The 15,387-nt window shown below is 45.2% G+C and overlaps 1 protein-coding gene across 1 annotated transcript; it reads left to right on the top strand.

Annotated features, from left to right (window-relative positions):
- The first annotated feature begins 11,351 nt into the window (after nucleotides 1–11,351).
- LOC120693071 lies at nucleotides 11,352–14,865 on the top strand. The gene is made up of 4 exons (XM_039976471.1): nucleotides 11,352–11,798; nucleotides 13,115–13,260; nucleotides 13,338–13,448; nucleotides 14,045–14,865. Exons 1-4 carry the CDS (start codon nucleotides 11,402–11,404, stop codon nucleotides 14,642–14,644), a joined length of 1,254 nt encoding a protein of 417 aa, XP_039832405.1. The 5' UTR covers nucleotides 11,352–11,401; the 3' UTR covers nucleotides 14,645–14,865.
- Nucleotides 14,866–15,387: the final 522 nt, after the last annotated feature.

Here is a 15,387-nt window from a genome sequence, read left to right as displayed (position 1 = left end):
ACAGCACAGCACAGCACACGGCGACGAGGAGTCAAAAAAAAAAACAAAGCCTCTCGTACCGTACAGGTTATGTACAGAGTTCAGAGGAGAGGCGAGACCGCGAGAGCAGGCTAAGCGGAGAAGCCGTCAGCGGCGGCCATCCCCAGCGCGCCCCCGGTATCCGCGCGCGCTACGACGGCCCCGGCCGCCGCTGCCGGTGCCCAAGCGCTCTGCTTGCTCCTCCTACCGGAGGCGGAAGCGGGGCGATCGCAGCCGTCGCCGTCGCCGGCGGGCGGCTCTTGGCTCCCCCGCCTCATCATCAGTGCTGCCCTCTTGGTCCCCCGCTCGAACTCCTCAACCACCAGCAGCGCTATGTCCGCCATTGCAGCCCTGCAAGCTCGCCCACACGCACACGTACAGCGACCTTCCTCCTCGTCTTTTTCTCTGCTGTGACTCTTTAAGGCTCCGGTGAGTCGCGATCGAGCTGGCGGTGGCCGCCCTCTATTTATACACTGGCGACTGATGCTGACCTGCTCGACGGAGCCGGCCGGGTTTTGGATAAGCCGGCCACATGAGCGCAGTGTCATGTATATCTGTGTATTGGACTGTCTTCGTATTTGGGCCATGAGTTATGTGAGTTGTAATGGCCATGGGCCTGGGGAGTGTGTGAGATGTTGCGGCTGCGACCGCATATATGAACCCGTGTGACCGGCGTGTTTTGGGCATCGATGAAATGAATTAACTTCCTCGTGAGCTATCTCTCCCCTCTTCCGTGCTCTGCTTCTCTCCCCTTCCGTGCTCTACTTTTCTTCCCAAAACTCTCTCTCTTCTACCCTAGATCTCTCTCTTGTATCGTGATCATCTCGAGCTCGCGATCGGGATATCACAATTGGTATCAGATTCAGTCTATCCTTGGCGCGCCTCTGTCCAGTTTCGCCCTCGCCGCCTCATCCCCAGTCTGGTCCGCCTCCCCGGCGACTAGATCCGCTCCGCCGCGAATCCTTCCGATTCCGGCATCCACGCCCCACCCACCGACTCCCAGTCGGCGGCGGCCACGCAAATCGCTGGTTAGCCGCTCCGGCGCCGTCGACCATCACGTTCCCTTGCGCCGCTTAGGATTTTAGTTTGGGGATTTACCTGTTCTTCGCGCGGCAGGGCGAACGAGTTCACCACGGCTCCTAATCGACAAGCTGCGTACACCCGCCAAGTGTGTGACGCCATGATGGAGATGGAAGATCGCCTCGCCAAGTTGTTCGACGAAAAGTTCAAGTCCCTCTTCGATCAGCTTGAGGCGGTGGCCACCGTGAAGACACAGATCTCAGAGTTGGACGCCAAGCTCACCGATCAGGCCGGGTGCATCGAGCAGGTACAAGCCAAGGTCGACCTGACGATGACGTCGGTTGCGAACTTGCAGCAGGAGCAGCTGCAGGTCGCTCGTGCTCTAAAGACTGCTGCACCACCGAAGTTTCAAATCCCAGGACGCGACGGCGCTGGGCTGATGGGAGCGCATCCCATGTACCCACCACCACCGGCTCCACAGTACCTTCCTTCTCAGGTGGTGTTTCCCCCTTCCCCCGCTGCTACTGATCCACATGTCTCTAGTTCGGATCCGAGTGCTCTTCCAGGGGAAGGTTCTTTGGTTCCTTTGGGTACTCATCGTATTCATGATGTTGGGGTCGAGGATTCAGTGCCCAAACGTGTTTGGCTTCCTAAGATGGATTTTCCAGTATTTGAAGGGTCTGATGTCCGAATTTGGCTGGATAAGTGTAAAGCCTACTTTTCCCTGTTCCAAATCCCTGATGCATTTAGAATTACTGCTGCTACTATGAATTTGTCTGGTCGTGCATCTCACTGGTACCAGGCTCACAAGGATACTTACGGAGTTCAGTCATGGGAACAGTTTGAACAGTCTGTACTCTCTAAATTTGAGGTGAACACTCACAGGGATAAGATGATGGAATTGTTGACTCTGAAACAGGTCGACTCTGTTGCTGATTATAAACAGCAGTTTGAGCAGTTGGTGTATCACATAAAGTTGTTTGATAAAACCGTCAGTGAAACCCTTCTAGTGTCACAGTTTGTATTGGGACTTAAGGGTGAATTGCGCCCTGCAGTGGAGATGCAGTTACCTGACACAATGACTAAGGCTGCTACTCTGGCTGCTGTCCAAGAATCTCTGTTGCGCAGGAATAGAAAGAGTTTCACTAAGTCTCCCTCCTCCAAGGCAGTTTCTCCTCCTGCAAAGCTTGATACAACCTCTCAGTTTTCTGCTGGTGAACTTTGGAAGGCTAGACAACTGAGGGAGTTCAGGAAACAAAATGGCTTGTGTTACAAATGTGGTGAAAAGTTTGTGTCAGGCCACAAATGCAAACAGCCAGCTAATCCAGAGTTAAATTTCATCGCTGTGGAAGATGGGGGTGATGGCGGTGTCATATTGTTTGATGACCTATTGGATGTGCTGGAGTCTCCGCAGAATATTTTTTCACCTGAGGATGTGTTGGTTTCTCTGAATGCCATAACAGGTGCTGAGAAGAGCAAACTGATTAAGTTCAGAGCCCTCGCTTCTAACCAAGTGGTGCTGCAGTTACTAGACACTGGTAGTTCTCACACTTTTATTAGTGCTAGAATGCTTGATAAAGTTCCTTGTACCCTGGTGGATATTCCTCCCATTGAGGTCAGAGTTGCGAATGGCCAGACAATTCTCTGCTCTCAAGTGGTGCAGAACTTTAGCTGGTGGATTCAGGGCACTACTTTTACTGCTGATGCTTTGGTACTTCCTCTTGGTGCTTACGATATGGTACTCGGTATGGACTGGCTAGAGAAATTTAGGCCAATGACCTATGACTGGCAGGAGAGATGGGTGCAGTTCCACTTACAGGGCAAGCTGATTAAGTTGCAAGGTGTCGTGCCTCAGTCTGACCCTACTATTTCCAGTATTTCTGCTGAGCAAGTGGTCAAAGCTGCCAAAGGCAATGACATATGGGCTATGGCGGTTTTGCAACCTGCCCTTCAGCAATTTTCTGACACTATACCCCCTATTCCTGCTGCCATTAAAATGCTGATCAGCCAGTATGATGAGGTGTTCAAGGATTCTAACTCACTGCCTCCACAAAGAATGTATGACCATGCTATTTCACTACTTCCCAATGCTGCTCCAGTAAATTCCAGGCCATATAGATATTCACCACTACAGAAGGATGAAATAGAGAGGCAGGTCAATGAGATGTTGTCTGCTGGTTTAATCACACCAAGTATGAGTCCCTTTGCATCCCTGGTTCTCTTGGTTAAGAAGAAAGATCGTTCCTGGCGCTTCTGTGTCGACTACCGGAAGCTTAATGACATTACTGTCAAAAACAAATTTCCCATGCCTATCATTGATGAGTTGTTAGATGAGTTGGCTGGTTCATGCTACTTTGCTAAGTTAGACATGAAGTCAGGATTCCATCATATTAGAGTTCTTCCTTCAGATGAGCACAAGACTGCTTTTAAAACACATCATGGCCACTTCCAGTTTAAAGTGATGCCATTTGGCCTCACCAATGCTCCAGCCACATTCCAATGTTTGATGAATGGTATTTTTGCTAAGTACTTGAGGAAGTTCGTGCTCATTTTCATGGATGACATCCTGTTCTATAGTCCCACTCTTGAGGCACACCTGGAACATCTGAAACTCGTGTTTGAAGTCCTCAAGGAACACAAGCTAGTGGCTAAGTTCAGGAAGTGTACTTTTGCCCAAACAAAGTTGGAATACTTGGGTTACATCATATCTGGTTAGGGAGTTTCTACAGATCCAGCCAAGACTCAAGCAATGATGCAGTGGCCCGTTCCTTCTAATGTCACTGAACTAAGAGGCTTCTTGGGCCTCACAGGTTACTACAGAAAATTTGTGAAGAATTATGGGCTGATTGCCAAGCCGTTAACTCAGTTGTTGAAACTGAAACAATTTGCCTGGTCTCTTGAGGCACAACGATCCTTTGACCGGTTCAAGGAGGCTATGGTGTCTACTCCTGTGCTGGCACTTCCAAATTTTGCGGAGCCCTTTGAAATTGAAACAGATGCCTGTGACTCTGGTGTTGGTGCAGTGTTGTCTCAAAACGGTCATCCTGTGGCCTTTTACAGTAAAGCCTTGGGGGTCAACAACTAGAAGTTATCAATCTATGAGAAAGAGTTTATTGCTATTTTGATGGCTGTGGATAAGTGGAGATGTTATTTGCAGCGAGGTCAGTTTGTCATCAAAACTGATCACAAGAGCTTGTGTCACTTACAGGACCAAACACTGTCTACTGATTGGCAGAAGAAAGCAATGACAAAGCTAGCTGGCCTACAGTTCAAGCTTCAGTACAAGAAAGGCTCTGAGAACAAGGTAGCTGATGCACTTTCCAGAGTCGGACATGCTATGGAGTGTTCTGCAATTTCTGGTGCTACTCCCATCTGGCTGCAGGAGGTGCTTAACTCCTATACTACTGATGTGGCAGCCCAGCAACTACTTACTGAATTGGCTGTTGTTAGTCCAAATGCTGCAGGGTTTTCACTGCAGCATGGTCTTATCTATAAAGGCACTACGTTGTGGGTGGGCAACAACACTGCCTTGAGAACTAAAATTATAGCTGCATTTCACTCTACAGCTGTGGGGGGTCACTCTGGTGTTTAGGCATCATATCAACGAGTGAAGAAACTGTTCTTTTGGCTTGGCTGAAACAAGAGGTTGATTCATTTGTCAAGCAGTGCTCTGTATGCCAGCAATCCAAGCATGAACACTGCAAATACCCAGGGCTATTGCAACCACTTCCAATTCCTGAAAATTCTTGGCAAGATTTGTCAATGGATTTTGTGGAGGGTCTGCCCAAGTCAGACTCTTTCTCTGTGATCATGGTTATTGTGGACAGATTTACTAAGTTTGCTCATTTCTACCCCCTTAAACACCCATTCACTGCAAAGACAGTGGCTCAAGTGTTCTTTGACAATGTTGTGAAACTACATGGGGTACCCAAAACTATTGTATCTGACAGAGACAAAGTATTCACTACAACATTCTGGAAGGAGTTATTTGCCTTGCTAGGAACCAAGCTGCAAATGAGTTCTGCATATCACCCTCAGACTGATGGCCAGACTGAAAGAGTTAATTAGTGTCTCGAGATGTTTTTGAGGTGTACTGTTCATGACTCTCCTAAGCAGTGGCACAAATGGCTTGGTTCAGCTAAACTGTGGTACAATACTAGTTACCACACAGCTCTGAAATGCACCCCCTTCAAGGCACTGTATGGTGTTGAGGCCAACCATGGAGTTGTTCCAGTCCTCAATGCAGATGGTGCTTCTGAGGCCACCGACTTTCTGCAAGACCGTCAACTCATCTTGGCTACTCTGAAACAAAATCTCCATAATGCCCAGAACAAGATGAAGTCATATGCTGACAAGAATAGGACTCCCCGAGCAGTATCAGGTTGGGGACATGGTATATCTCAAGCTGCAACCTTATGCTCAGACTTCTATCGCCAATTGACCTTTTCCCAAGCTGGCATTCAAATTTTTTGGCCCATACAAGATACTGGAGCGCATAGGCAGCGCGGCTTACAAGTTGGAACTGCCTGACACTGCTCTGATTCACCCTGTCTTCCACATTTCACAGCTGAAGTCGTTTGTTCCTGATTTCACTCCTGTGTTCTCTGATATATCAGCCTTGCCTCGGTTGGATACAGTGGAAGTGGTTCCTGAAGCTATTATTGATCGTCGCTTGGTGAAGAAAGGGGACTCGGCTGTTACTCAAGTTCTGATCAAGTGGTGTGGACTTCCTTCAGACATGTCTACCTGGGAGGATTATTATGTGTTGAAGGCTCGCTTTCCTGCGGCACCAGTCTGGGGTCCGACTGGTTCTTGAGGGCGGGGTGATGTCATGTATACCTGTGTATTGGACTGTCTTCGTATTTGGGCCATGGGTTGTGTGAGTTGTAATGGCCATGGGCCTGGGGAGTGTGTGAGATGTTGCGGCTGCGACCGCATATATGAACCCGTGTGACCGGCGTGTTTTGGGAATCGATGAAATGAATTAACTTCCTCGTGAGCTATCTCTCCCCTCTTCCGTGCTCTGCTTCTCTCCCCTTCCGTGCTCTACTTTTCTTCCCAAAACTCTCTCTCTTCTACCCTGGATCTCTATCTTGTATCGTGATCATCTTGAGCTCGCGATCGGGATATCACACGCAGACGGGAGGGAGGGGACCCGAGCGCCGCCGCTTGAGTTATACATGGACATCTGGCAGCGGGGTCAGTGCGACGTGTCAAGCTATCAGTGGGAGTCGCAGCACTTTTTTCGTAGGTGGCGTCGCACTCGTTCCTGTTGGTGTTCACAGACCAGAAAATATATTGAGAGCAAATTTTCTATTTCAGACTCATATAATGAGTGGTTTCTTATTTGGCTCTTAAATTCTTTTTCCAGTTAATACTGAGTTAAACTTTCATTTTTTATTGACACCGCCGTTCGTTCCATCAATTAAATTATATGAATAGTAACCCATGGATACTTCTAGTGTCTTTTCTTAACCAAAACAACATACAAATCACTGACAAGAGATGGAAATGAACCTATTTTGTATAAAAACAGATATTGAGCAAATTAGGCTACTTTCAAAGATTATATGAATTTTTAGGGCACAAAAATACTTCCAAAATTACGTAAAAATCCCTGATATTCCTATTCCATTATGGAGTAATTTATAAAATTATTATCCATCATAAATTTCAAATTTCTAGTTATTTAACAAAAAAACTATTTCTATTGCTTCACAAATTCGCTTTTGCAAATTGATCAACTGCAGTCGCCAAGAGACCGGAGAGGGAGGATTGCTAGAGAAAAAGGGATCCCCACGGACGAAACAGAACGAACGGGCGATGAACAAAAAAAAGGTCTTCCTTAGCCTCTTTTTTGTAGGATAGTAGAGATAGAAAAGAGATTGCAATATCACATTTTAGGTAGACCTAACGGTCCTATTATCATATCCCATCTTATTGCACACTTTTATTTAATTTGTAGGAGGACTTTTGAATTCTGATTTATTTTGGAGAGAGGGATCAGCGATGATGGGGGCATTGCAAGGACACAGGGCACAAAGCATTTTATGCAATGTCATCATTTGAGTTTGTTTCCGTGCACCCTTTTTATGGTTCCATATCAATTTGCAGCTTTCTTTTGACAGTTCACCATCCCTCACGTATTTTGCCACGCTGGCTACATTTAGATTGTTGATTCACTAATTTGGCAAGATGTGGTATCAAATTGAGCAATTAATAAATTGTTGGATCTCTATCTATAACTGCCAAGTTGTCATAACCTAAATGGCTAACTATGCATAAATGATGTAATTTGCCTATGATTGATTGTGGCTTTTTTTATATAATTTACAAATGGGAAGCAAACTTCTTCAGAAAAAACAATAGACATGCCATCTTATAGGGTCGAGATGGCGGACTAGGGGGTGAATAGTCCTTTCTAAAACTTAAAACGTTGCCGACTAACCGAAACAAGTGCGGAATTAAACCAATCGATCTAACCAAGACTACACCCCTCTATCTATAATTTGCACCTTATAAAAAGGATCCTAATTGAGCAACTAAAGTATCGAGCTCGGTAGAGCTCATCTACACAATTCTAGTTTGTAAAGTCACACAAACCTATGCACTAGTACTCAAGCAAAGAGGGAGCTCTTACTCATACTAGAATGTAAAGCGCACAAAGCCTAAGCACAACCAGTAGTTCTCAAGAGCAAAGCTACACAAGCCAAACTAGAGAGCTTGAATCACTTAGCTACCGAAATGACTAACAAGGCTACTCAAGCCAATTAGCCACGCAAGGGAGCTATTTCTATGCTACACAAGCAAACTAGCACAAGAGAGAAAAACTAGTTAACTACACAAGCACACTAGTTACACAAGATCAACTACAACAACCTAGCGCAAGTATATGAGCAAGTAAATACAAGCTAGTGAAGGGGATTGCAAACCAATGGGGGGAACAAGTTGACACGGTGACTTTTATCTCGAGGTTCACTTGGTTGCCACCAAACTAGTCCCCGTTGAGACAAGCTCCAAGGTTGCCGCCGATCCTCTTGCTAGTGGTGACTCTCAAGTCACACTCTCCCACGTGTAGTGTTCACACGAGCTCTAGCACTTGACCTGGCCGGAACACTTGTTGCTCTTCACGTCTCGCTCAACTAGAGTTGATCTTCGTGGCTCCCGCGGGGTGAGCACAATATCCCTCACAACCACTTCTTCGGAGCACCCGCACAATCTTCTTGCGGGCTTCACAACGGAGACACACCACCAAGCCGTCTAGGAGGTGGCAACCTCCAAGAGTAACAAGCACCACCGGCTTGCAAATCGATCACCTAGTACCAATTCCTTACAATCTCTCAATACAACGCACTAGAATTGCTCTCTCAATTAGCGGATATGATTTGCTCTAAACACAAGTGAGTTTGAGGGCTCTCAAACACTCTCACACAAGGACACCAAGTTCCCAAGGTGCTCAACTTCTCAAATGGCCAGCCACCACATTTATTTATAGCGAAAAGCCTCAAACTAGCTGTTACACTCAAATCCCGTGAAAACAGAGCTTTCGCGGACTGTTCGCCTCACAGAGACCGGACCGTCCGCCATTCAAACCCAACGGCTAGAACTGCAATGATTGCGTGTCAGAGTCGACCGTTAGAGTCCCGGGCGAACTGTCCGCACCCCAGGGGCGGACCATCCGCGGTTAAAAACTCTGAACACACCAATTTGCAAACGTCTCTGATTAAATCTGGAATTGACCGGTGGACCGTCCGCCGTTCAAAATGTGAGCACACATAGAAACCGCAGAGTTTCTGTTCCAGAATTTTCAACAGGGGCGCCAGCCAGAGCCAAGAACGGTTCTGTCCGAGCTCAAACAAGACAACGGCGGACCGTCCGCAGGTCTATTTTCAGCAAAAATGTACTTTGATGAAACGCTCATAACTCTTAGCTCCAATGTTCAAATTAGGTGATCTTGGACTCTATGGAAAGCTTATTCAGAGGACTATATGACCCAACTGAGTGAAATATCCAAAACACAATGGATAAATCCAGAATTCCATTCCAAGATCCAACCCTTAGTTAGGAGCACAACAGAAAACTGTTTTTTCAAAGCATGCCAACTCCAAATAATCTCCCACAGGATGATCAACATCTTTAAGCCTTAGTTAGCATTTTTAAATCATTTTTGTAAAACTTTCAACGCCGCTCGATCCTCACAACATATGCAAAGTTAGCTCGCTCAAGTGGCACTAGGTGACCGATATGCAAACAAGTTTGCTCCTCTTGATAGTACGGCCATCTATCCTAAATCCAGCCATGGACTTATCTACACAATCTTTGACCGGTGAAATGAAATGCCCTACAAGTCATATCTTTGCCTTACGCATTCCATTTCATCTTCTCAAATATTGATGCCACACAAGCACCAATCTTCATCAAGCCTTTTGATCATCATCATGAGTCAACACTTGTCTTGATCTTCCTTGAATGATATGATCCATTTTATATCATCATGTGATCTTATTGGTTCATCAATCTCAACTGAACTTGCTCTTCGCCGTTGCCTTGGTCCATCGGCACCAAGTCTTTGCTCAAGCTTACCCGCCACATGCGATTTGTCGTTTCAAAGCCTCCAACTTGCCCTTCACACTTGCAACCGGTCCATCGTCGCAAAGCCTTGTTTTGATTTTCTCCATCTAACTACACGACTCTTTGTCATGTTTCATATGCAATGCATTCCTTCATCACCCTATATGAGCATAGTATCAACACTTAGTCATTTCTCCTTCGTGGCACATGTTGCTCATACTAGTGTCTTTGTGTGGACTAATCACCTGTGTATCTCAACAAGAACTCTTATTAATCCATCTAAGTTGTCACTCAATTATCAAAACCAAACAAGGGCTTTTCACACCTAAACACATAGAGCATTGTAACATTCACATAAAACTATGCAACTCACCAAAATCTTGGTTGCTTACCGACAATGTTGCAAATAGCCTATAGTTTCTAGAGATGAGCGCCACAACGGCATTGCAAATATTACCGCTAAAGCCCCTAACTCCGCTATAGCTTGAAATAGCACCGTTAAATTTAATAATAGATTATAAATCATATATACACATGTGATTTATGAATTACAAATTGTAAGTTAGACCTTATCTCATGAGTTATTACTTATTTTTATGTTTGGTTGTATATGCACTCATAGCTGCACATGTACTTATGAAATATATGCTAAAATTTATGATAATAGTGACATCTGAGTCTAAATTTTGTTGATTTTTTGCATACTGCTAAAGGACATAGTTGCTGCTATAGGAACACTATAGCTTTTCTGGGAGCAATCGCTAAATTTTATATCCTGCGATTTACAACTTTGCTTACGGACAATAACACGGGTTATTAGGTGGCAGAATGAGAACCCTACGTATTTTTTAGGTATGTAGAGATTATTTTAGATATTGCCATTAGTTGGTAGCATATGCCTTTTGGATTTTGAAGGAAAAATTTAAGGGACCAACATATTCCTCTACTATTAAATACAAGAAAGATACTAGGCCCTTGTTTAGATGCATAAAGTTTTGGGTGTAAAGTACTGTAGCACTTTCGTTTGTATTTGGTAATTATCATCCGATCATGGATTAATTAGGCTCAAAAGATTCGTCTCGCAAATTACAGAAAAACTGTATAATTAGTTATTTTATTTAGCTACATTTAATTTCATGTATGTGTTCAAAGATTCGATGTGACGGGGAATCTTGTAAAGTTTTGGAATTTTGAATGCAACTAAACAAGGGCTAGATGTACTCCCTCCGTCCCTAAAAACTGTATAAAGTTTTGGGTGTAAAGTACTTTGATTAATTTTATATAAAAAATTAATATTTATGAGACATAATTAATATCATTAGATAGATCTTTTAATCTAGTTTTTTAACAAATTTATTTGGAGATACAAATATTACACGATTTTCTACAAATCAAGTCAAATTTGTGGCACGCACACAGACGGCGACACTTAAAAAAGGGACAGAGGGAGTAGATCTTAGCGGTTACAAGCAAGGTAACCAATCACGAAAATCATAGTACATAGGAGATCCTCAGCGGTCAGCGCCATTTTGTTCCAAGAATAGAGTATAGACGACCTAAAAATTCCAAGAACAAGGAAACTCAACGAATTGTCAAACAGGACCCGTCCGATCGGGTCGACGGTCCAGATCACAGATCAGCCGTGACCGCGCTCTCTTGCGTTTGAAAGCGGCCGCGTTCCCATTCAAACTTCAATTCGAAAGGCCGCCACTCTCCCTTTTATCACCCCCCCGCCCCCCACCCCGCCGCCGCCGCCCGAGAGCCGGCCCCTCATCCTTCCGAGCCCCCGGCCATGCCCTCCCGGTCCCCACCGCCGTCTCCGGGCGCGAGGGAGTGGCCCTGCGGCCGGTGCACGTTGAACAATCCCATCTGCTCCGACAAATGCGAGGTATGCGCGGCCTCGCGCCCCTTGGAGCTCGACGCCGACAACGCCGTCCGCGTGGTGGCCGCCCCCCCGTCGACACCGCTCCGGAGGTTGCGGAGGAAGGGGGATCGTGCTCCGGCGGTTGTGGAGGTCGAATCCGCCAGCCCCACCGTCGTGGTCGACTCCTCCGCCTCGCCCCCTCGGCGTTGCGGGAGGAAGAGGGAACGCGCTGCGTCACCGGATATCGTCGAGCTCTGCGATAGCGCGGGTCGAGCCGGGGGTGGCGGCGAGAATGGGAAGGGCAAGGCGCCCGCCGCCAAGAAAGGTACTCTCGCGGCCCTCTGTACTGTATTGCGGGTTCGATAGATTGGGATGTTTCTGCTTGCGCTGGTGAACGGGATCGCTTCGCCCCTGTAACATCTTCTGATAAAAGAGAAAGATTTTGTTGTTCCAATGGTCCAGGCGGCTTGTGTTGAAAATATACAAGTATCCAGTACTTCCGATTCCCCTCAAGATGTGTTAAACGGGACATGATGTATTGCCACAGATGAGGCATTGCAGTAAAGTCAGTTTTAGAGAGGCCCATTACGAGTTATAGTGCTATGTCAGCTGGCAATTGGTAGTCATTATTGAGGTTGTATGCCCAATTGCCCATGTCACCATATACCGCTAGGAGCAAGTATTATAAGTGGCGGGGAACTGGCTGAATCCGACGTGGGAGAGAGAGGAAGTAGGAGAGAGAAGCAAGCGGGCGAGCTGCGAGACGCCAACTGATAGCGGGCGAAATGCTCTTTTTTAGAAGGGCTCCTCCACATGCCCACTCCTATCATTCCACATCCCAGCTGAACAGTGCAGTGCATTAAAGGATCAAGGGGCCGTCACCCACCAGCTCGGCTGAGCTGGAGCTCGAGACGCCGGCAATGTCTTGCTCTAAGCAGAAGGCAAAATAGCCATTTTGGCCCCTCAACTAAGAGTCGAGACTAGCTTTCATCCCTGATCTATTGAAATTGCCGTTTTAACTTATTTTTTGGGCTCAATCTCATCCCTCATCCAACGTGGCACGCCATGCAGCCGTGCCACATCAGCTACAGCACACCGCGCTGGACTGAAAAATTTAGGTGGATTTTGGTTGGAGTTTTAGGGTTGGTACTTCAAAATTTCATTTATTAGCATGTGAGCACCAAGAAATAGCATTACAAATTAAACAAATCTGTTTTCCTTCCAAGATGCTTTTGGACACTCAAGCGTTAAAGATTTTAAGACTATTCTCCTAGACATTCCTGCTATTTCAGAAATAGTAATGTTCTAATTTGCCCAAAGTCAAACAACGTGGAGTGCTGGAGCTGATGTGGCATGATAGCGTAGCATGCCATGTAGGAGGGATGAGATTGAGCCCAAAAAAAAGTTGGACTGAAACGGTCACTTTAACACTTCAGGGACAAAATTGAACCTCAGCCGATAAAATGGCTATTCCTCCTAAGCAGAATGGATGCATGACTTGTGTAGACTTTGTTACCTGCTATGTTTTCTGGCATCATTTTGTTTCAAGCTTTACTTGTGCATTTTGTTTTTGTTTCAAGCTGTTTGTTGGTCATTTTGGTTTGGTATGGTAACAAGAAAACTCAAAATGTTCTTCCACAGCAAGTCTTGGGATTCATTTGGATAAGAAGACCTTCAAAATCATGACATACAATGTCTGGTTCCGGGAGGATATGGAACTGAGCAGAAGGATGGATGCTCTTGGAGATCTTATTAAGCACCACTGCCCGGACTTTATATGCTTCCAGGTCCCCATTTTGGGCTCTGCGTTATTTTGTTTTCCTCTTTTAAGTGTTATCTGATTATCTGATATGCGGAACTGCAGGAGATTACACCATACATATATCTGCTTATGCAAAAATCTGAATGGTGGCAACGGTACAAATGCTTGCTGTCACAGGAGATGTCTATTCTGAAGCCATATTACTGCATGCAGGTAGTTGCAACATCACATAGAAAAAACTATTTCGAACTGTGCCTAAACTCAAAAAGAAAATACTGAATGCTTTCCTTTTTGTGTCCTCGAAGACATATTTGTAGTTTATGTATAAGGCCTGCAAAATATAGAGGAGCCTAAAGAGGCATATTGTGATATTCATATGGTCAATCCAGACACTCATATTTTTGTCAAGTTAAAATAGTTTGACTATGTTTCATAACTACTTATTCAAAAAGTATGTTGTGTTGGGTTTCATGTGGTATCATTGTTACTGGACGTACTCACCTTAAGTTGAACTTCAGGGGGCTTCAATAATATGGAGTTAAATCACCATTCGCTAGAAAACTGGAACTGTCATTGACCTGGTGTCACTACGCAGTTCACTACTGCCAACTCATACACACAAATACACAATAACACATTCCAGACATTAACATGCTCACAAGCTGTCATTCAGGTGTTATGAATCCCTCTCACAATTTCTGCTTAGTTTAGATTATTCAAATTAGTTCTTTTCATAGTTTACTGCTATGTTCCCTTTATTCCGTAATTCATTTGTTTTTACTGATTTGTTTCAACCTCAACAATTGCAGTTGAGCAAAGTGCCAGTTGAGCCATCTGAATGTATCCCATTTCCTAACTCAATAATGGGAAGGGAGCTTTGCATCGCAAGTATTAGCACAGGAGAGATGACGAAGTTGATGTTAGCCACAACCCACCTAGAGAGCCCATGCCCTGCACCTCCTAAGTGGGACCAGATGTATAGCAAAGAACGTGTAGTTCAGGCGAACAAATCCCTGGAAATTCTGGGACACTGCCGTAATGCAATACTCTGTGGGGACATGAACTGGGATGATAAACGAGACGGCCCCTTTCCTCTGCAGGATGGGTGGATTGATGCTTGGGTTGAGCTGAAGCCCGGAGAGGATGGCTGGACCTATGACACGAAGGCCAACACCATGCTGTCAGGCAACCGCAAGCTGCAGAAACGAATGGACCGGTTTCTGTGCAAGCTGGAAGACTTCAAGATCGATAACATTGAGATGATCGGGAAGGAGGCGATACCGGGCATCTCGTACTTCAAGGAGAAGAAGGTTCGGAAAGATTGTCGAAAGATTGAACTGCCTGTCTTCCCTAGCGACCACTTTGGTCTTGTTCTGACCATCACCAAGCAGGAGGGTGGCATCTTCTGAACTATGGTTACGGTGATTCTGCAGCATTAAAGGAAGTTCTCATGTGTAGTTTTTAGGCATGTCTTTATGCATATGCCCCTCGATTTAGGCCTGTCTTTATGCATATGCCCCTCGATTTTGTAAATTTTGTGATGGAGGCAACCATTTACTAGACGAATATGCTAATGGTGGTGATTACCAGCTGGCTACTTGAGTGCTGTACTATTTTTTGCTTCGTTGTTGGTCCTTGAGATGTGTGGGTTGGCTGAAAGACAACTTTCCATTTGGTCTGACTAATATAACTACTAACACTTTAAAAAATGAAGTTAATCAATAGTATATCTCGAGATATGTGGATGGGAAGCATCAAATTTTTGTCCATCTGGTAATAATTAACGTTGAACTTTATTCCTTTCATAAAATGCTTCGTTATTTTGTCCAAGCAACCTCCTCCTGCTGTTGTTGCTGTGCCTATCTAGTATGGTAATATCTTGATTGCACAAAGTTGGATCTTAATTTCAACATTTAAAATTAACACTATTGAAAGGAATCTAGGCCCCTAAGTGGGTTTTGGTGTTTGACGACAACCGTGTACATTTAATGTGTTATCTAAGCATGTGTGCAGGAGCTACGGTTGGATAAGCGATCAAGAATGATGAAGTACGCCCCTCAAAAAGGAAATGAAAAAACGGTGTTGGATTTAAATTCATGAATTAGATTTTCGATTTATGAATTGATTTTAGAAACACCGTACTATCAAGGGG

The sequence above is a fragment of the Panicum virgatum genome, chromosome 9N (assembly GCF_016808335.1).
Source record: "Panicum virgatum strain AP13 chromosome 9N, P.virgatum_v5, whole genome shotgun sequence".
Classification (NCBI taxonomy): Eukaryota; Viridiplantae; Streptophyta; class Magnoliopsida; order Poales; family Poaceae; genus Panicum; species Panicum virgatum.
This window is presented reverse-complemented; position numbering and strand designations above follow the sequence as displayed.

What these genes read in the sequence shown, in the direction of transcription:
- LOC120693071 (XM_039976471.1), top strand. Translation starts at nt 11,402, where the DNA reads ATGCCCTCCCGGTCCCCACCGCCGTCTCCGGGCGCGAGGGAGTGGCCC. An exon ending in GGCGCCCGCCGCCAAGAAAG is followed by an intron (nt 11,799 to 13,114) that starts GTACTCTCGCGG and finishes GTTCTTCCACAG; the next exon opens with CAAGTCTTGGGATTCATTTG. An exon ending in CGGACTTTATATGCTTCCAG is followed by an intron (nt 13,261 to 13,337) that starts GTCCCCATTTTG and finishes GCGGAACTGCAG; the next exon opens with GAGATTACACCATACATATA.